At 48.1% G+C, this 21,607-nt stretch overlaps 1 protein-coding gene across 1 annotated transcript; it reads left to right on the forward strand.

Annotated features, from left to right (window-relative positions):
- Positions 1 to 12,901: 12,901 nt before the first annotated feature.
- Positions 12,902 to 18,604, forward strand: LOC123103026 (2-isopropylmalate synthase A). The gene is made up of 12 exons (XM_044524512.1): positions 12,902 to 13,710; positions 14,252 to 14,465; positions 14,550 to 14,630; positions 14,763 to 14,852; positions 14,945 to 15,031; positions 15,348 to 15,448; positions 16,164 to 16,197; positions 16,298 to 16,372; positions 16,628 to 16,711; positions 16,791 to 16,925; positions 17,939 to 18,078; positions 18,250 to 18,604. Exons 1-12 carry the CDS (start codon positions 13,010 to 13,012, stop codon positions 18,389 to 18,391), a joined length of 1,884 nt encoding a protein of 627 aa, XP_044380447.1. The 5' UTR covers positions 12,902 to 13,009; the 3' UTR covers positions 18,392 to 18,604.
- The last annotated feature ends 3,003 nt before the right edge of the window (positions 18,605 to 21,607 follow it).

Here is a 21,607-nt window from a genome sequence, read left to right on the forward strand (position 1 = left end):
ACCTCAGGCGCCTTCTCGACAGCTTCGCCCGCCCCTCCGCGGCCGGGAGAGGTCCTTCGGCTCGGTGTCGTCCATGGTGATAGGCGACGGGCCTCATGGTGGCGTCTCGCTCTCTGCCATCTCAGGTGGCAGAGAACTCCCCTCCGATAGCGAAGTGTTCAGGAGATCGCGGAGAGGGCTGAAAGGCACATGCCATAATAACTTATATAATGAAAATAGGAAAAGTGAAGATAAACAGTGAGTATCTAAATACTTACGATGTGGCCAGGGGCTTCGCCCGGGGAGGCTTTTTATGAACCAGTTCGGCATCCAAGTCCGAACTGTCCTAGAGGATCATCTTCCCCCTCTTGGGCGCCTCCCCCTTCGGGTCTTCGGAGGCCGCCCTCTTCTTCTTCCTCCCCTTACGAGGGGAGTCGCTTTCCACCACCTCCTCCTCCTCCTCTTCCTCGTCTCCCTCATGGGAGGAGGGGGCTTCAGTATCTCCGGACATAGCGTCCGAGGGACCCTTGTGGCGGGGGCCGCCCTTGGCCTCCTTGCCCTTCTTCTTCTTGGCCTTCTTTTCCGGCGCCTAATACGGCGCCGGGACCAGCATCTTTGTTAACTGGGGTGTGGCTGGGTCTTCAGGCAGCGCTGCCGAACAGTTGATCTGCTCCACTGTCGCCGTCCAGCCATGTACGAAAGACAGGCAATGTGACTTACGTTATGTTCAAAATACTGACCGGATACTTCTTCGGAAAGGATATGCTTACTGTTGAGGCCGGATTCTCGATGTCGAGTCCGATGTCCTCGGTCTTCTTCGGCCACGTTTTTTGGGCCTTGAAGAGCTGCTTCCAAATGTCTTCGTGCGTTGTACCAAAGAAGCGCTTCAGGGTCCGTGGCTCCTCCGGATTAAGCTCCCACATGTGAGAGGTCCGGAGTTGCCAAGGAAGAGTGCGGCGGAAGAGCATGACCTGAATCACGTTTATGAGACCGTGTTTTTGCTTATCATGTTGGTGATGCGTTTTTGCAGCATCTGCACCTCCGCTGTGGATCCTAAATCCAGGCCCTTGGTGGTCCACGAGGTGAGCCTCATAGGGGGTCCGGATCTGAAGTCAGGAGTGGTAGCCCACTTGGCGTCGCGGGGTTCGGTGATGTAGAACCACTCCTGCTGCCACACCTTGACAGTCTACACGAAAGCCCCCTTTGGCCAGACGGTGTTGGGAAGCTTGCTTACCATAGCGCTGCCATAGTCCGCGTGCTGCCCATGAACCACCTTCGACTTCATATTGAAAACCTTGAGCCATAAGACGAAGTGTGGGAGGGGGTGCGGAGTAGAGCTTCACATACGGCGATGAAGGCCGATATGTGGAGGAAGGAATTCGGGGCTAGATCATGGAAATCTAGCCCGTAAGAGAACATGAGGCCCCGGACGAAGGGTTGGAGTGGAAACCCTAACCCTGGGAGGAAATGAGGAATGAATACAACCCTTTTGCCGGGCTCCGGAGTGGGGGTGACCTGATCTTTGGCAGGGAGCCTGTGCGCGATGTCCGCGGACAGATAGCCCGTGCCCCGGAGCTCTTTGACATCCTTCTCGGTGACGGAGGAGGCCTCCCACTTGCCCTTAGAACCGGATCCAGACATGGCTAGAGAGGCTGGTGGCGGTGGAAAGGTTGAGATTTTGGGCGTTTGAGCTCAGAGGAAGGGAAGGCAGGAGCTGGAAGAAGGCGTGGGGAAAAAGGAGGAATCTTTACCTTCTTATAGGCGGTGAAATACCAAAGGCCCCCCTCTCGAGCCTTAAAACTCGCTTGTTCCCAAAGAAATCGTGCGAACAACACAGTTGGATTACCCAAAACCGTATTGATGATAATCCCGCAATGGGCGGGCACGATCTCTATTTTGACAGGACGTGCCAATGAGGGCCATGCCTCGAAACGCAAAATGTGAGGCGTGAAAACGGTTTGAAATGTTAAAGAGCCAAATGTGACGCTTGATAACCCACAAGTATAGGGGATCACAACAATTTTCGAGGGTAAAGTATTCAACCCAAATTTATAGATTCGACACAAGGGGAGCCAAAGAATATTTGAAGGTATTAGCATCTGAGTTGTCAATTCAACCACACCTAGAGATTAATTATCTGCAGCAAAGTGATCAGTAGCAAAGTAGTTTGATAGTTTTAATAGTTGTGACAACAGCAATAGTAACAGTAACAGTGATAGAAGTAATTTTGTAGCAAGTGTAACAGTGATGATAGCAACAGTAACTTAGTAGAAACAATATGGAAAAGTTCGTAGGCATTGGATCGGTGACTTGTTGGATGATATTCATCATGTGACAGTTATAACCTAGGGCGATACGGCACTAGCTCTAGTTCATCGATATAATATAGTCATGTATTCCGTAAATAGTCATACGTGCTTTATTAAAAGAACTTGCATGACATCTTTTGTCCTACCCTCCCGTGGCAGCGGGGTCCATATTGGAAACTAAGGGATATTAAGGCCTCCTTTTAATAGAGAACTGGGACAAAGCATTAATATATAGTGAATACATGAACTCCTCAAACTACGGTCATCACCGGGAGTGGGCCCGGTTATTGTCATACCGGGGTTGCCGGATCATAACACATAGTAGGTGACTATAGACTTGCAAGATCGGATCTAGAACATGGATATAATGATGAATTCATAAACGGTTCATATCATCATGGCACCCGGGCATAAAGTGACAAGCATTAAGCATAGCAAAGTCATAGCAACATCAATCTAAGAACATAGTGGATACTAGGGTTCAGGCCATAACAAAACTAACTCGATTACATGATGAATCTCATCCAACTCCTCACCGACCAGCGAGCCTACGAAGGAATTACTCACTCCCGGTGGGGAGCATCATGGAATTGGCGATGGAGAAGGGTTGGTGATGGCGAAGAACGAAGATCCCCCTCTCCGAGGAAGAGCAGGGCTTGGCGGCGGCTCCGTCTCGTGGATTGCGATAATTTTTTCTCCCTCATTTCTTCTCCGAAAATAGGAATTTATAGTGTTAGGGTTGAGGTCCGCGGGGCCACCAGGTGGGTACAACCCACCTGGGCGCGCCAGGAGAGGGGGCGCACCCTGGTGGGTTGTGCCCACCCAGGGGCCCCTCTCCGGTAGGTCTTGGCTCCAGAAATTCTTATTATTAATATAAAAAATCCTCGCAAAGTTTCGTTCCATTCCGAGAACTTTTATTTCTGCACAAAAATAACACCATGGTAGTTCTGTTGAAAACAGCGTCAGTCCGGGGTTAGTTTCATTCAAATCATGAAAATTAGAGTCCAAAACAAGAGGAAAAGCGTGAGAAAAAGTAGATACGTTGGAGACGTATCAACGCTTCACCGAAAAAGTTGTCAGTAAATGACACTGCTTTATTTTGATATCTTGCCTTCGTGGCTAAGGGTTATATTAATTGTATAGAGCCGGATACAGATCCTGTGTGCAGGGAGTTATCTTAAAATGACTAAGAGAAGGAACCCGCCTTGCAATGCCGAAGACAATCTGCGTGCCGAACACATCGTCATCGAAGACTGGTTCAGGGGCTACTAAGGGAGTCCTAGATTAGGGGTCCTCGGGTGTCCGGACTATTTGATATGGGCCGGACAGATGGGCCGTGAAGATAAAAGCAGAAAACTTTCCCCCGTATCCGCGTAGGACTCCTATGTGCGTGGAAGGCAAGATTGGTGTCCGGATATGTTATTTCCTTCCCCCACAAACCGACTATGTATAACCCTAGGCCCCTCCGGTGTGTATATAAACCGAAGGATTTAGTCCGTAGAGGCTATCAGAATTCTCATAGGCTAGACAAATAGGGTTTAGCCATTATGATCTCGAGGTAGATCAACTCTTGTAACCCCTATATTCATTGAATACAATCAAGCAGGGCGTAGGGTTTTACCTCCATTAAGAGGGCCCGAACCCGGGTAAACATTGTGTCCCACTTGTCCCCTGTTACCATCAATCCTCGGACGCACAGTTCGGGACCCCCTACCCGAAATCTGCCGGTTTTGACACCGACAATGAAGTCACCGGCGGCAGCAGCAACAGAGGAACGATGGTGGGCATAGCACGTGGAGTAGATGTGATCTGTTCGTGGCAGTTAGGCTCGACCCACATCTGAGTCTGTGACAACCCACGATCCGACGTCTCAGATCGTGGCCCAGCTGTCAAAAAACTCTTCGTTACTGAGCGACAAAAATAAGCGTGTATGTGTTAGAGTACGTAATGGGCCTAATGGGCCTGGGCTGGTAGTATAGCCTGTTAGTCTTAGGGTTAATTAGAGATAAGGCTCGCGCTTGCTTAGGGGTCAAGTAAGCCTTGCTTGGGAGTCAAGTAAATCTCTCTATATAAGGGGAGAAGATGTATTAATCTAATCAAGCAAGAATTAAGAAGGAAATTCCTTCCATCTTGCCCGGCCGTGGGCAAAAGGCCCCCGGCCGGCCCTCTCGTGCCCTCCTTCTAGCAGCGCCATAATAATTTGGTATCAGCTAGCTTCGGTTCGATCATGTCTTCACTGCTGCCCAACCCGTCTCTTCCACTGCCGGTCACCTCGTCGCCTTCGGCGACCACCACGACCGTCGCCCCACTCCTGCCCGTGCTGGGATCCTCCGTCGCGCCCGCCCCCGCCGTCCTCACCTCGGAGGAGCTGTTCGGGGTGCTGCGGGACCTAACCCAGGTGGTCCAAGAGATCCACCTGTTCTTGGCCGGGTCCTACGGGCGGCACCCGGCTGCGGCCTCTGCCGCGCTCGGCGCTCCGCTGCAGTAGCCACTGCCGGTCACCGCCCCGCCCTGGCTGCAGTGGCAGCCGCCGCTCCTGGCGGCCTCCGCCGCGCCCGGTGCTCCGCTGCAGTAGCCACCGCCGGTCAGCTCCGGCCGCGCATCGACTGCGCCGGCGGGAGTCCCGATCCACCAGATTAAGTTTCCGTCGTCGCCATCATCGCTTCCCCAAGGCGTCCCCATCCAGCAGATCAAGTTCCCGCCGTCGCCGTCACCGCTTCCGGCTTGGATCACTACCCGCCACGTGTCGGCGGCAGTGAGGCTGCAGGCTGCTGCGCGCGGCCTCCTAGCGTGTCGGCGTGTGCGGGAGATGTGTGGTCTGCAGCTACCGCTCCTCCAAATTGCCCTTCGTCGCGCAAAGGATCTCGATCTCGTCCGCTGCGTCGGGGATCTTGGGCATGCGGTTTCCCCCACGGGCGGCGGGCATGCTGTTGATACGTCTCCAACGTATCTATAATTTTTGATTGTTCCATGCTATTATATTATCAACATTGGATGTTTTATATGCATTTATATGCTATTTTATATGATTTTTGGGACTAACCTATTAACCTAGAGCCCAGTGTCAGTTTCTGTTTTTTCCTTGTTTTAGAGTATCGCAGAAAAGGAAAATCAAACGAAGTCCAGTTGACCTGAAACTTCACGAAACTTATTTTTGGACCAGAAGAAGCCCACAGAGTACCGGAGATGGACCAGAAGAGTCCCGGGCTGCCCACGAGGGTTGGGGGCGCGCCCCCCTGCCTCGTGGACAGCCTGGAGATCCACCGACGTACTTCTTCCTCCTATATATACCCATATACCCTAAAAACTTCGAGGAGCAGAATAGATCGGGAGTTCCGCCGCCAGAAGCCTCCGTAGCCACCGAAAACCAATCTAGACCCGTTCCGGCACCCTGCCGGAGGGGGAACCCCTCACCGGTGGCCATCTTCATCATCCCGGCGCTCTCCATGACGAGGAGGGAGTAGTTCTCCCTCGGGGCTGAGGGTATGTACCAGTAGCTATGTGTTTGATCTCTCTCTCTCTCTCTCTCGTGTTCTTGAGGTGATACGATCTTGATGTATCGCGAGCTTTGCTATTATAGTTGGATCTTATGATGTTTCTCCCCCTCTACTCTCTTGTAATGGATGGAGTTTTCCCTTTGAAGTTATCTTATCGGATTGAGTCTTTAAGGATTTGAGAACACTTGATGTATGTCTTGCGTGGGATACCCGTGGTGACAACGGGGTATTCTATTGATCCACTTGATGTATGTTTTGGTGATCAACTTGCGGGTTCCGCCCATGAACCTATGCATAGGGGTTGGCACATGTTTTCGTCTTGACTCTCCGGTAGGAACTTTGGGGCACTCTTTGAAGTACTTTGTGTTGGTTTGAATAGATGAATCTGAGATTGTGTGATGCATATCGTATAATCATGCCCATAGATACTTGAGGTGACATTGGAGTATCTAGGTGACATTATGGTTTTGGTTGATTTCTGTCTTAAGTTTTATTCTAGTACGAACTCTATGATAGATTGAACGGAAAGAATAGCTTCATGTTATTTTACTACGGACTCTTGAATAGATAGATCAGAAAGGATAACTTTGAGGTGGTTTCGTACCCTACCATAATCTCTTCGTTTGTTCTCCGCTATTAGTGACTTTGGAGTGACTCTTTGTTGCATGTTGAGGGTTAGTTATATGATCCAATTATGTTATTCTTGTTGAGGGAACTTGCACTAGTGAAAGTATGAACCCTAGGCCTTATTTCAACGCATTGCAATATCGTTTGTGCTCACTTTTATCATTAGTTACCTTGCTGTTTTTATATTTCCAGATTACAAAAACCTTTATCTACCATCCATATACCACTTGTATCACCATCTCTTCGCCGAAGTAGTGCACCTATACAATTTAACATTGTATTGGGTGTGTTGGGGACACAAGAGACTCTTTGTTATTTGGTTGCAAGGTTGCTTGAGAGAGACCATCTTCATCCTACGCCTCCTACGGATTGATAAACCTTAGGTCATCCACTTGAGGGAAATTTGTTACTGTCCTAGAAAACTTTGGACTTGGAGTCCCAACAACGTCTACAAGAAGAAGGGTGTGTAGTAGACATCAGCTGTTTTTCCCGCGGGCAGCGACCTCAAAGTCTGCGACATCGGCAGTTGGGGGGCACACCCCTCCTCGTCATTCTCCATCGCAAGCCCTCCACTCTTCCCTGTGCAGTGTAGACCAACAGCCATCCGACGGGGAGAAGGCAGGGTGTCACCAACAGGAGCACACCGCGTAGCACCACTGCATTCCGCCGCCGGCCGCCGCGAGGGCGCCTCTGCTGGTCGCTCTTGCGACCACTTCCAGGTGGCCATACACATGCACTCCTTGTGTCCAGGTGGTGTCCATGGGATCCAGGTGGTTGTACACGTGCATGTCTGACATGCGGATGGTGTCCACTTTTTGTTAAGGGGTCCAAAATAAAGCATCCCAGTCCATTTTCAGGTTGAGAGTAATATAACAAGCCGAGATGTAAAAGGCTTGTTTTTAGGTGTTAGGTTTTTGTTGCATCGAGTCATGGTTATAAGTTGGTTAGGCTGCAGCTCGAGGACAAGATGCATGTCCAGGTGGGGTGTAATGTTAGAGTACGTAATGGCCTGGGCTGGCAGTATAGCCCGTTAGTCTTAGGGTTAATTAGAGATAAGGGTCGCACTTGCTTAGGGGTCAAGTAAGCCTTGCTTGGGAGTCAAGTAAACCTCTCTATATAAGGGGAGAAGATGTATTAATCTAATCAAGCAAGAATTAAGAAGGAAATCCCTTCCATCTTGCCCGACCGTGGGCAAAAGGCCCTCGGCCGGCCCTGCGCCCTCCTTCTAGCAGCGCCATAATAGTATGTGTGAGCTCGGCTCGGCTCATTCCCGCGGCGAAGGAGCAGGAGTGCGCGAGGGCCTCTTCTCTTCTCAAGCTCCAATAGCATGTTGAAGAGAAATCCTTATAAGGAGGTCCAACTCCTCTCCAACTTTCGGGATGGGACTAAACTTCCCACTACACCTAGTGCCAATAAAACCACATGGGCCTGTCACGGGGATGTACCCCGGGTAGCCTCATCCGCATCCAATAAAATTTCAAGACATCAGGGCTGGCAAAGCCCCTCATGCCGACTAGCCGCGTGGACGGCTCCCTGGGCCGACAAGGGCCACGCGGCCGGTTTCCAAAAGACAGTGCCCCCTTAGAAGGCGGCTTTGGGGGCAGGCCGGCTCCCAGCAGCCGGCCCCTCCTCCTCCTCGGAGTCTGCACTCACCACGACAACGAGACGTGGCATGGATACCGTGTCGCTTGCTCCCACGAATCCCGGAGGGGTGTGGCTACAGTGCACGCTGACCAAGTGGCCACCTACCCGCACGACGCGGGACTGTAGCCATACGACTCCTGACGCGGCCCTTCTCAGCAAGGACCATGCTACAGCAAAAGGCAATCAACATGGCCACCACAGGCGGCGGGCCCTACCTGTCGGCTGGATTCTCGGTAGCCGGCGAGGCCCTCTAGAGGCAGGCCCCAGCAACCGACGGAGAACCCGGCGAACTTAGACACTGACGTCCGGGTCCTACACCCGGCCGTATTACCATTGTATCCCTGGGGGGTTGGCCTATAAGACCCCCTTGGGCTCACCCATGCAAAGGGTTTAGCCCTCATTCCACACACACACCATAGCTAGGAGAAGAGGGAAAGCGCTAGCCTTCTTCCTCCTCTAGCCATACAGCTCTAGAAGCAACTTTGTATACTACCGATCATAGTCATCTTAGCAGGACTATGGGTATTATCTCTCCGGAGAGTCCTGAACCTGGGTACGTCTCGTGTGCTCCTGAGCTCGTGCTCATTCTCACTTCCGGAACCCGACGACGTCCTCATGGCTACAGCCACGATAAGCCACCCCTGGCATCTGCCGTGAGATTACCACGACAGGGCCCTTAGAGATTTTCAGAAATTGTTAGATGGGCCCACCCCAATATTTCAACATGTTGTGAAGTGGCTGTATAGCCACGCGTCCGTTGGCCGGTTTTACATCTTCATATTTGTATCATCTTTAGAGTTGTACTTTTACATCACTAAATATACATCATCTGTTTGAGTTGAGAGATTTTTAAAGAGGTAAAAACACTTTTTTCTGATGTAAATTTATACAACACCCACTTTTACATCATCTATCATTACCCCTCTATCTTTTCCTCTCCAGCACCGCCAATCTCTGTCAAGCGGCTGGTTTCAGTGCAAGCCACGTCAAGTGTAAGGTACCACTAGTCTCTCTCTCGATCTATTGCTCGCTTACAAGGGGATACAAGCTTCAATTCGAGGTACAGGTAACGGATACAAGAAGAAGAGGAGGAAGGGAGCGCGAGGTAGGAGAAGGGAGCTGCCTGGTGCCGTTGCCGTGATCCACTGGATGTTTTGCTCCTTGTCTTCAATCTGGTACTTATAGCTGCAACGATGGGGTAGCGGGCGGGTCAGGTCCATGAGCGGCCCAGTGGGCAAGCCCATGTGCATACATGCTAGGAAGGCTCCTAACATCCCCCCTCCTTAAAATTCGGCTTGCCCCCAAGCCGAAACCACCAAGAGCCGCCTGGATCCCACTGCACTCGATGTTCCTTGACTACCTTGAAGTAGTGGTGGTAGACGAAATCGGGGTTGACTTGAATGACAGGGTTGTGGTGGCCGTGGCCGGTGGCGACCCAATCAAATGAGATGCCAAAGTTGTCGTTGTCGAAGTCGGGGCAGTTGTGGCCGACGAAGCCTTGCAGGAAGCCGGCAGTGGCAGCGATGACACCCCACCCTCCTTGAAGAATAGTTTTTCGAGTCCATTTCAATAGCAGCCACAATGCAATTCGTCCAGGATCCCAAGGTGTTACCAACTGGTAGATGCCCCAATGAGGCCCCAGCAATTCGATAGCATAAAAGAGATGATAATCTGAATGGAGCTCATAGGACTGATGTCCAGCTTGATACACATCAATTATACTGGGCTCAATGCTTGTCCCCTTGAACCAATGAGTATCCAGATTCAAATGTGCTAGGACAGAGCAAGCTTCCAAGTAATCCCCCAGGCAAGTAATAGGACGTTCTGAACAGAACAAATGTTGCTGCTATGTCTGAAGGAAGAAGTGACAGTAACAACTGAATTATTTGAACCATGTTTCTTCATCTTCCACAACAGTGCAAACTTCTCCAAATAAATGTCACAGTGGGCAAGACCATAGGTAAGGTATTCAACACATACTAGTTGCTGCACCATATAGGATATATAAGACTGTATGCTTTTGTAGGTCACATGCACCCCATGTATTACTTCTGAACACCTCAAAGTAATGTTGATAAGATTTAGATAGGCCATACAACCTGCATGTGTATGCAATGTGCCAATAGAAGATGTTTCCCGAGTCACTGTCCGGCTGCCACTATGACAAGCTTGAAAATGTAACTGGGACATATGTCGACTTCCGCCGGCAAAGTATGTGAAATATAGTACCTTTGTGCTGGTGATCCAAGGTTGAAAATGTTCAGAATTGCACTGGCCCCGGGGTGCCGTTAGAGAAATGAATGTAGTTTGAAGATACCATTTAAGCAAGGAAAAACTACCCAGCTGTGAATGCAGAGGACAACATGAAGAATCAGACAGTGCACCACAGTTTCCTTGCAACGGCAGATGTAGCATCTCAAACAGTGGCTTCAACATGTTCAGCACACAGCTTGGAGATGATGCTGTATTGATAGTCTGCATTCTTACGAAAAGAAGGATGCACTTGTCATAATCTTCAGGAGGTTTGGCAGGTGGTCTAGGGACACAGAGCCTTCTTATTGCATGCATCCCCACTCCCTTAGAAGTTGCTTGCACGGTGGGAATCTTTCCCTCCATAATTCCCTCTTTCCTCAAGTAAATAATTGCAGTATGGTGGCAGTCAGACCAAATTGAACATAGCTCCTCAAGATAGTCCGCTTTAGATCGAAACTTAATTTCCCTTCAACTCAAAAATGACCAATTCACTGACATTCTTCTGGTATGCATGGCCCTGTGCAATTTCTCATGCCATGGAATAATAGATACAACAACATGTTTGTCATAGTTAAATATCCATTGTTCAGATATGCTAGCTAGAGAAATCGGTGATAGTCTGTAGGAAGGCCATGGTTGCAGGTTGACCGAAGGGGCTAAAAAATATGCAATATTCTGAACTTCACAAGCACACCACAATTTTCAGTTTGATCTGGTCGACGCCATAGCTCATAATCAATGTCAGCAGGAGATAGTAAAACCAAGCACCGCGTCATCATTGCTCGACAATCGCAGGCAAAATATTGTAGCTTCAGCTGAACATTTTTTTGACTGAACCCAAGTTTCAGTTGTACATCTTGAGCACAAAGTTCATAAGTGGATTGCACACAGAAGATAACGTAGAAGACTGTGAGTTTCCTTATGCATTCTCTCAGTAGACTGAACCATGCATCAACACTTAAACTTGCAGAGATATCCACATTGAGAAATGCCAATTCATTTGATGCTTTAGCATCAGGTGGTGCCTGATCCGGTGGACGCCTAGATTGCAACTGTGCAACTGACAAACAACTGGAATGCTCTTCCACGGAAATCACCTCATAACAAGAAACCGGAGGGAAAACCACATCTCTGTATAGCCTCCTACCGAGTCCAAAACTGAATTCATGTGGATTACAATGTATACCTGTACATGGCTCCTCCTGATAGCTTGTATCTGAATGAAACTTGAAAGACAACCATGGCTCGGGCCTGAACATGTGTCTAATGTATCTGGTCCTCACTCGCACAGGTGGTGGCTATGGTTGCTGCTCTGTGTGTGCAGTTTGCTGCACCGGGTCGTCGCCATGGACGATGTAATCTGTCAAACACATGGTCAGCATCGGTGTAGAGAACTCGCTGGGGATGATGAGGACGACGCCGTGATCCGGCTTGCTCATCACTTGCGTGGAGGTGTTGACAGAGAGGGCATCGAGCTCCTGCACCCGACCTTGGGGTCGACATCGGTGGTGGTCATCACGGAAGAAACGACCTTAGCATTAGAGACCGTTGCCTGCACTGGAGTGAGTTGCTCAGCTGCTTGGTTGATGCGGTCGACTGTGGGCTCGAGGTGGACAGCGGTGGTGGCGTCATGGACCTCGTCGACGATGTTGATGGTGTTTGACCTGGGTCGAGCACTCCGTCAAACAGGTGACGAGCACCATCGCGATGCACACCGGGGCTGAATCATGGGCGACCGTGTGGATCTCCTGGGCCTTGGTGGTGGAGCTGGGGACGTCGGGGACGGGCGCCGACGAGGCATGCGTCGTGGTTAAGGCCGCCGGATCGACAAGCGGGGTGACCAAGGGAGGGTCACCCACCCGTGCAATCCCCAACACTGAGCTCACCTCCTTCGCCTGAGCGCATAATCTCTCGAGATACCACAATAACTGCTCCTTGGCAGACATGACATCCCACTCTGGTGGTTTGACGGTGGGCATGGCGTCCTCGCCGGTGGAATTGAAGGGATTGGGAGTGGTAGAAAAATTAGGGGAAATTTGAGGGAGAAGGGTGATGGCCTGGCTCTGTATACCAGATGTAAGGTACCACTAGTCTCTCTCTTGATCTATTGCTCGCTTATAAGGGGATACAAGCTTCAATTCAAGGTACAGGTAACGGATACAAGAAGAAAAGGAGGAAGGGAGCGCGAGGTAGGAGAAGGGAGCCGCCTGGTGCCGTTGCCATGATCCACTGGATGTTTTGCTCCTTGCCTTGGATCTGGTACTTGTAGCTGCAGCGATGGGGTAGCGGGCAGGCCAGGTCCATGAGCGGCCCAGTGGGCAAGCCCATGTGCGTACATGCTAGGAGGGCTCCTAACATCAAGCCTCAGCGATCGTCCTTTCTCCTCTCTGTATAGTACGTATAGTTCACGGGAGAACTTTGGCCATATTCCAACTGAACTTGGGACAAAATTGGAGTAGCGTTTGGGAGTGTCAAAGTTGTTGAAGTAAACCACAAGTGGCAAGTGCGGACCACGCACAAATCGTGTTCGTGCCCGCTACGAAAGCTGAATCATACACAGCCCGGATAAGCATAAAACCTCCTCCGGTTGACACCTCCTGTTGCATCGCATTCGCATAGTCATCCAGGTTCCGGGCTCCAGCTCAGCCGCCACACCGCCGCATCTCCACCGCTTCCCCCCCTAAACCCCCGCCGCCGACCATGGCGTCCTCCTCCGCTAAACCCTACTGCTGCTCCTCCCTAAACCCCGCCCCCTCCACCCCCCTCGCCAGGCGCGCTGCCCTCTCCGTCCTCCCCGCCGCCAAGCCCCGCCGCTTCTCCCATGGCCTCGCCGCCGTCGCCGCGAACCCTAGGGCCTCCCGCTCCGCCGTACTCCGCCCCGTCCGTGCGTGCCTGGCGGCACCGCGGCGGCCGGAGTACGTACCGGACCGAATCGACGACCCCAACTACGTTCGCATCTTCGACACCACGCTCCGCGACGGGGAGCAATCCCCGGGGGCCACCATGACCAGCGCGGAGAAGCTCGTCGTCGCGCGCCAGCTCGCCCGCCTCGGCGTCGACATCATCGAGGCGGGCTTCCCGGCGTCCTCGCCGGATGACCTTGATGCCGTGCGATCCATCGCCATCGAGGTGGGGAACACACCCGTCGGCGAGGATGGCCATGTGCCCGTCATCTGCGGCCTCTCGCGGTGCAACAAGAGGGACATTGACGCCGCCTGGGAGGCCGTGCGCCACGCACGGAAGCCGCGCATCCACACCTTCATTGCTACCAGCGAGATCCACATGCAGCACAAGCTGCGGAAGACGCCCGACCAGGTGGTGGCCATCGCAAGGGAGATGGTTGCTTATGCGCGCGGTCTTGGATGCCCCGATGTCGAGTTCAGCCCCGAGGACGCCGGCAGGTACAATTCAAACTTTTCTCATTAAAAAAATATATAAATACAAATTTGGTTTCTCTGTAGGCCCAGTTTTCTAGTTATGGCTGTAAAATAGGTCCAGCATTTTTGTATCTAGAGAAATCTGTTTCCGAAATGCTATTTCACATGCTGTGTTGTCTCAAAATCAACTATACCTATCTATAATGTTGAATCAAAGAGGCCAAATTTTAGTGACGCAGAGTTGAGGTTGAAGCAAATTTTGTTCATGCTTACTACAAAGTACAAAGGTTACCATGGCTCTGAAAGGAGGAGTATATCTCGGAAAAAGATGACTAATGATGTGATAATCCTAAAAAAGGTTGTTAGCAAATTAGAAACAGGTGGTAGTTGGTGGCTACCCAAATTTTTTGGTCGTATTGAACTTAAGCTTGCACAACATGCGTATTTGAATTATTTTAGCTTGGCCAATTCTTGTTAAGCCATGCTGATCTACCTTGCTTTTTACATTTTTTTATATGGAACAAGTGTAAGGCAGTGGAATGATAGGTTTCACTTTGTCATCCAGGTCAAATCGAGAGTTCCTGTATCATATCCTAGACGAAGTAATAAAAGCTGGAGCGACAACTCTCAACATCCCAGACACTGTTGGGTACACTCTCCCTCATGAATTCGGGAAATTAATTGCTGATATAAAAGCAAACACTCCTGGAATTGAAAATGCAATTATATCTACTCATTGCCAAAATGATCTTGGTCTTGCAAGTGCCAACACATTAGCGGTAATTCCTTTTTCGTATTTACTTGATTGTTTGTTATAATGTTATCATTGATCTAATCATGTTACTAATTCGACTTACCTTTAGGGTGCTTATGCAGGAGCACGACAATTAGAGGTGACTATCAATGGTATCGGTGAAAGAGCCGGAAATGCTTCCTTGGAGGAGGTGAGCTCATAATGCTATATTTATATTGTCGCCTGCATTATTTACAAGTTCCCCTTATTGGGTAGTGAAAAGACGTGCGCCGCGTAAGGCATTACTACTTGGCACATTTCTAATATTCTGACCCCTTTTCAGGTTGTCATGGCAATCAAATGTCGACGAGAACTTTTAGGTGGATTATATACTGGAATTAATTCGCAACATATTACCATGACAAGCAAAATGGTATTGATGTCTCTTGTCTTATTTTCTTTTATTCTTTGTACTTATTTTTTCCCAGGCAATTTGAGCTTATGCAAATTCTGTAATTGTTTTAGGTACAAGAGCACAGTGGACTTCATGTACAGCCGCATAAAGCTATTGTTGGTGCCAATGCCTTTGCTCATGAAAGTGGAATTCATCAGGTAACCAGATTTGCAGTCTCTTTTGTTTGTATTACTATGCAAGTTCCCAATTGGGGTTTTAGTACACCCTCTGTAAAGAAATATAAGAGCATTTAGATCACTACTCTAGTGATCTAAACGCTCTTATAATTCTTTACGGAGGGAGTAGTAATGAGTAGTTTTCGCTTTCATAGCATGTAAGCATTTGTCTTTGCTGTCTTTTCGTGGTTACCATGTGCCACTTAACGATATACGTTGATTCACAGATGATGGTATTCAAATATTTTTGCTGTTTCCATGTTAACTGTTTAATTTTTTTTTTTGTGTGTGGGTGCAGGATGGGATGCTTAAATTTAAAGGAACTTATGAGATAATATCGCCTGATGATATTGGTTTAACACGTGCAAATGAGTTTGGTATTGTTCTTGGGAAGCTCAGGTACCATGGAAATGTATCTTGGCCCCATAGCCATTCTACATAATTCCTATATGTGCATCTATATTTTTCTTCTCTCTCTTGAGCTTTCTACTATCATGATATGGCGTATCACTGTTGTTCCAAATGCTTAGATAATTAGATATTTAATATGTACATAATGTGATTACTACCAAATTCTTAGACATGTATGGGTAGACCACAAGTACAATTGATAATTTAGAAGGGTGTTATGTACACTCTTCTGGGGTGACAACTGACAAGCTAAATTATTTACTTGTACTTTTATGCTATGACTGACTTCCCTATGTAGAAATAGCCAATTTCTATTCCAAAGAGGAAATTCTGCTAATTTTTTTTAATTAGTAAGTTGATTCACCTACTCTTTATTATAATATAAGGAACATTCAGCCTATCCTTCCTAGGTAGGGGACTTGCATGTTCATTGCTTCATTCTTGAAGCTCATCCTAAATCATTTGATATGCAGGAAACCTATAGTTACATGTTTTATTTATTTATATAGCATACTACTATTTATCATATTTATTACTCTTCTAGAAAAGCATAAGCCAAATTATGTGTCATCTGTTAGCTTCTAAACTAGCTTAATTTAATATGGCAATCCTGCTCAAATACATTTAGATAAACATTCAATGGTAGTTTAGGTCAAATTTAAGATTCTGAACCTTAATTGCAATTTGTGGTCTTCTGTTTCAGTGGAAGGCATGCCGTCAGAACCAAACTAGTGGAGGTATTTCTTGGTTAATTTGGTTGCATTTTCTAGTTAACGCAACATATTTGTCTTTCATTTTTTGTTACCAAATTGACATCCTTGATGTACAAATATGTAGCTTGGATATGAAATCAATGACAAAGAATTTGAGGATTTCTTTAAACGCTACAAAGAGGTTGCAGAGAAAAAGAAGGTGATAATTTTCTGGAGTACTCGTTTTATGTTCAGTGATATACATTTTATTCTTCTCTGTCTAAAAAGTAAAGCACGGCGACGTCATGGCATTGATTGATACCTACTTGTTTTAATTTTTATAAAGCATTCCCTTTGCATGTTTTCATGGAAGCCTTACGTTATTTTTTTCTATCTATTACGTATTACTCATTAGGAGCTTGCTTTCTCAATGCATTGTTTCTCTCTAATATGTACAAACTTTCTTTTTTTGTAGCGTGTAACTGATGAAGACATAGAAGCTTTATTGTCTGATGAGATATTTCAGCCTAAGGTTATTTGGTCCCTTGGTGATGTACAGGTATAATTGAGCTTCAGTGGACTCCTTTTTCGTAAATGAAGTTGAACTATTACCTTACGGTTGTGTGTCACCTCTGCAGGCAACATGTGGAACGCTTGGTTTATCTACAGCAACTGTCAAATTGATAACTATAGACGGAGAGGAAAAGATAGGATGTTCTGTTGGAACTGGCCCAGTTGATGCAGCATACAAGGCTGTTGACCAAATAATACAGGTTAGCTGTTGCTATTTTCATCTTTCTTGTAGTAAAAGACTACATTATTTCTTCTACTGTATTATTTTTAGATATGTCAAGAGTACTTTCAGTATGATAAAGAAAACCTTTTTATGTTCATAATGTAGCTTATTACCATTTTTACGTTTTTTAAATTCATTGCATCGGAAGACAATTATTGGCGAGCAATGTCCCACTCTCAGAACTACTTTCAATAGAATGCATAAACACTACTCCCTCTGTCCCATAATATAAGAGTGTTTTCGACACTACAGTAGTGTCAAAAACGCTATTATATTATGGGATGGAGGGAGTAATTTGTAAATAAGATTACCTATATATATTCTTGTAACTTAGAACCATCGTAATGATTATGATAATGGTCAATAGCATCTTCTTTTGTTTTTTACAACACCGATAGCTAGCTTCTTGACTGGTACATATTTTGGTTGGTAGCTTGAGAAAGAACGGAGTATCAGTTTGTGATAACTGTAGGTCCATTTTAATGCTGTGATGTTTATGTTACTGAAAGGTGTCATCAGTAAAAGAAAATTTTACTGAAAGGTGTCCATTTTACTGTAGGTCCATTTTAATGCTGTGATGTTTATGTTATTGAAAGGTGTCATCAGTAAAGAAAATTTTAAAGACCATCTTTCTTTGCCTTGAGAATTTCTGCACCTTACAAATAATGGGTTTACTTTTGGTATTCATGTTAACTGCGAAAAAAACTGGTGTAACCAAAATGATGTAATCATCTTACATGTGTAAACCGGCATTCTTCTTTCACTTAATCCATCTTCTAATTCACCACCAAAGTCATACTCCTTCCTAGATGGGGCAAATTGCCCAGAAATAATACACTGAATTCCACGAGCACAACATGGCCCTACCAATTTGGAGAAATGTTCTGCACAGAATTAGGGTTTGATCTAATGTGTCGTGTCCCTTTGTTTTACAGATTATTGTTTTTGCTTAAAATAGGAGATATGACTTAGTTACCTTACCATATGCAGATTCCAACTGTCCTTAGAGAATATAGCATGACTTCGGTCACAGAAGGTATTGATGCAATTGCAACCACTCGAGTAGTTATCACTGGAGATGTCAGCGCCGATAAACCTGCTTTGACTAGTAACTCCAATCGATCCTTCAGGTATAGTCTTACCCCACCCCCTCGACCCCCTTTCTCTCCCTCGGGCGTGCTCATAGGTTTTTTATTTCATCTTTGCTTTTCCTACTATCTGTTGCTCCCTCTGTCCCGAGTTACTTGTTGCATCCCCCCCCCCCCCCCCCTCCCCCCTCTCACAAATTTATCTTTATGCAGTGGGAGCGGCGCAGCCATGGATGTTGTCGTATCCAGTGTCCGAGCTTACCTCAGTGCCCTGAATAAGATGTCCAGTTATGTTGGTGCTGTAAAAGCCAGCAGCGAAGCACCTGAAACCATAAGTGTTCAGACCACAGAATGAGCGTTTACATTACATTTCTTTTCGGTTATTTCATCCCCGGAGCAATGTGAAAACCCTGGCAAAGTGTTTACAATCTGGTATTACATGTTAGTAAAGAGCTGTTTGGTGGTGTAAGGGGATGGGTTTTCCAGCTTGTGTGCATCTGAAGGATATTTGGTTCTCACTAGTGAATTGCAACTTTTGGTTGAATAATGAAGCAATTTTACAACACAATATGTAGTGCATGATTTTCTACTATTTAACAACGTTACTCCCAAAATCAATAATTATTCATCTGTTTGACATAATATAGGGTAATCCTAGGTTACCATGGCTGGCTTTGTTTAAAGGAGCCAATGTGACTGCCGAGTACCAGTTCCAATTCACCGAAAGGTTGTAGTATCTTCTTTTATAGGCAAATCCCAGTGCTGGCTCTCACAGCATGGCGTCTGTTCGGTCGCAGCGTCTGCCATCTTTTGCAGTTCCTAAGGTCATGTACAATGGTGCATATGGCCCTGTGATAAAAAATAGCTTGAGGTATATGTATTGATTTTTAAACCCCAATGCAAGGGACTCATCAAAGAATAGAAAGTAAAACTCTCACTACACATCTATCTCTACTTTTCACTTCAATTTTTTTTAGCTTTATGCATCGGATCACATTTTTTCTCCCCAAGCACTGAATACTTTTTCCGACATCCAATCCTACATGACGTACGGAGCATCACCTTGAAGCTATATATTGTACATGCCCTTATGCTTGTACCATGACCAGTCATCGTTGCCTTCTCCCCACTTACAATATCACCGGTTTTTGTAACTGCACTCGCAACAGCCTCCTTCTCAACACCGCCGCCGGACTCACAGACACGCCAGCACCGCTGGCCGGACTCACAACACACACATCAACACACCGGCACCGCTCATAGTAGTTCATGCCGTCTGTTTGGTCACAGCGTTTGCCATCTTGTCGCAACCCATCTCTCATGCGGCATCACTGGTCGCAGCAGCCATCAATTGCCTTCTCCTTGCTTGCAGCATCGCCATTGCCGATCATCATAGCAGCGCTCACAACAGTTGTCTGGTCAACTCAGCTGCCGCCACTAGACCTTGCAGCACTGTCGAGCGGCCTTCGTTGCACCGCCGCGTGGGACTCAAAACACATGTCCAACACGCCGGCACCAATGCCAGCAGTCCATGCCACTTCTCACAAAATGGCGTTCGCTCGTAGTGTCTGCCATTGTTACCCGCAGCCCATCGCTCATGCTCGTAGCACCGACATCACCGCCCGTTGGTTGCGTTCTCCACTCGCAGCATTACCAGTCAGCTCGCATTAGCCGCTTGGTCAGCTTGCGGCTACCACTAGATGTCTAGACCTTGCATCACCGTCAAGCGGCGTTCACAGCACAACCACGTGGAACTCTCAGCACACGTCTACCTCACCAAAGCAGTTGATCTCCGCAACACCGTCATCATGCAGCACGCCAAAGAGTTTGCAGCATCGCCAAGTGGAACTCGCAGTGCCACCGTCGGGGGCCTGCAACAACGCCATGCGAGTTTGAACACACGTTTCCCTATCAAAGGAGGCGATGGCCCTAGCCGCACTACCGGCAACACGCAGCACGCCGGCTGGCTCATAGCACGGATGAGCAGGGCCAGTGCTACAAATCAGCCGGCTGATGCTGGGGAGATTTAAGCCGCCTCCTTGACCGTATGATCATTCCCACTGCACTGTTGGATCCTTCCTCTCCAGCCGGTTTGAACGCTCGCACAATCTGCTCCTCACATCGCACAACAGCCCCCTTCTCTCCTTCAATCTCGCAGCGCCAGGAGCCGCCGGCGAGCAGCTGCACCGGAGCCTGGCGAGCCGCCGCCGACGCTTCACTGCAGCGACTACATCGGCGCGGTGGCGCTCCATCACAGCACCCGACACTGGCGGCTATGCTCCATTGAAACACCCGCTGCTTCGATGATGCTTCATCGCAATCCAGGCGGCCACCGACGAAGCTCCATTACAGCACTCGACGGCCTCGACAGAGCTTCATCGCAACACCGGCGACCGGCCGGTGAAGCTCCATTGGCGGCGATGGGTGTTGCAACGCAGCGCACGGCGAAGACGACTGAAGCTGAGAATCTGATATGCAGCGCTGGCGACCATGGCGGATGCTGCGATGCAGCGTTGGCCGCAATGGGTGCTGCGACGCAGCACGTCGTCCATGGCAAAAACTCCAATACATCGCGCGCGACGACGGTGAAAGCTGCGATGCAGCCGCGGGATATTGCGATGCAGCACCGGTGGCCATGGCGGATGCTGCGATTAACGTTGCCCGAGATAGGTGCTGCGACGCAGGGCGAGACAACGACGGCGGCCATGGCGAAAGTTGCGATGCAGCACAGGATGTGCGTGTGCAGCACCGTCGGCTACGGCGGGTGCTGTGATGCAGTGTCGACGGCGACGGGTGATGGGATGCAAGGCGACGACGGATTGCGGCGGTAATGGGGATGCTTCGTCAGTGGAGAGACAGAGATGCGGGAGATAAACCGAGCCAAGAAGACTGCGGTTGTGAAAAGAGATAAGATGGGAAGAGGTGAGCGGTGTGTGGGTCCTTAGAGGGACACGTGGTTGGAGCACGAGGGGGTTTACGCCAAGGAGAAATCAGCCGGTTGTTTTTAATCATTTTTCCTTGGATAAAACAGTTATATTGTCGGCCAGCTGCGCATCAGGAGGATTATGTTGCCACATTGTAACAAGATATTCAAGAGTGATTATCACCGCCTTATTGTCTTCCTCGAATAGTGATCAAACTTTGCCATTGAAACTATGACACAAATGTACATTTTTCGTAAACTGCTTCTTGGCCTAATAAGTCTCCGTATGTATCTTGGATACCGCTTTAGCCTCACTGAATGACGAAATTATTTTGTATACGAATTGTAATTCTTTGTCGACATGAGAACTGTTCGATCGGTTGCATAAACTTATTTTTTCGTACAAAAAGTTTGGCGCAGTCGACTGCACGTACACGTTTTTTTAGGGGTAAAACCAGGCTCTATTCATAAAAAATGTGGATAGAGTTCGGATCATAGGATTGGTCAAACCAAACATGACGTCCCGGTCCTAACAACAGCGAGAACCTGGCTAGACTATGTGCTTCGACATCGACAACATGACTTTCAAAAGATTTTTTTTCGCGAATACGCAAGGTGCGTATCTTTTCATTGGTAGAAGGAGAGTAC

Source organism: Triticum aestivum, chromosome 5A, assembly GCF_018294505.1.
Source record: "Triticum aestivum cultivar Chinese Spring chromosome 5A, IWGSC CS RefSeq v2.1, whole genome shotgun sequence".
NCBI lineage: Eukaryota > Viridiplantae > Streptophyta > Magnoliopsida > Poales > Poaceae > Triticum > Triticum aestivum.

What these genes read in the sequence shown, in the direction of transcription:
- LOC123103026 (XM_044524512.1), top strand. Translation starts at nt 13,010, where the DNA reads ATGGCGTCCTCCTCCGCTAAACCCTACTGCTGCTCCTCCCTAAACCCC. An exon ending in CAAGTGCCAACACATTAGCG is followed by an intron (nt 14,466 to 14,549) that starts GTAATTCCTTTT and finishes ACTTACCTTTAG; the next exon opens with GGTGCTTATGCAGGAGCACG. An exon ending in AACTCCAATCGATCCTTCAG is followed by an intron (nt 18,079 to 18,249) that starts GTATAGTCTTAC and finishes ATCTTTATGCAG; the next exon opens with TGGGAGCGGCGCAGCCATGG.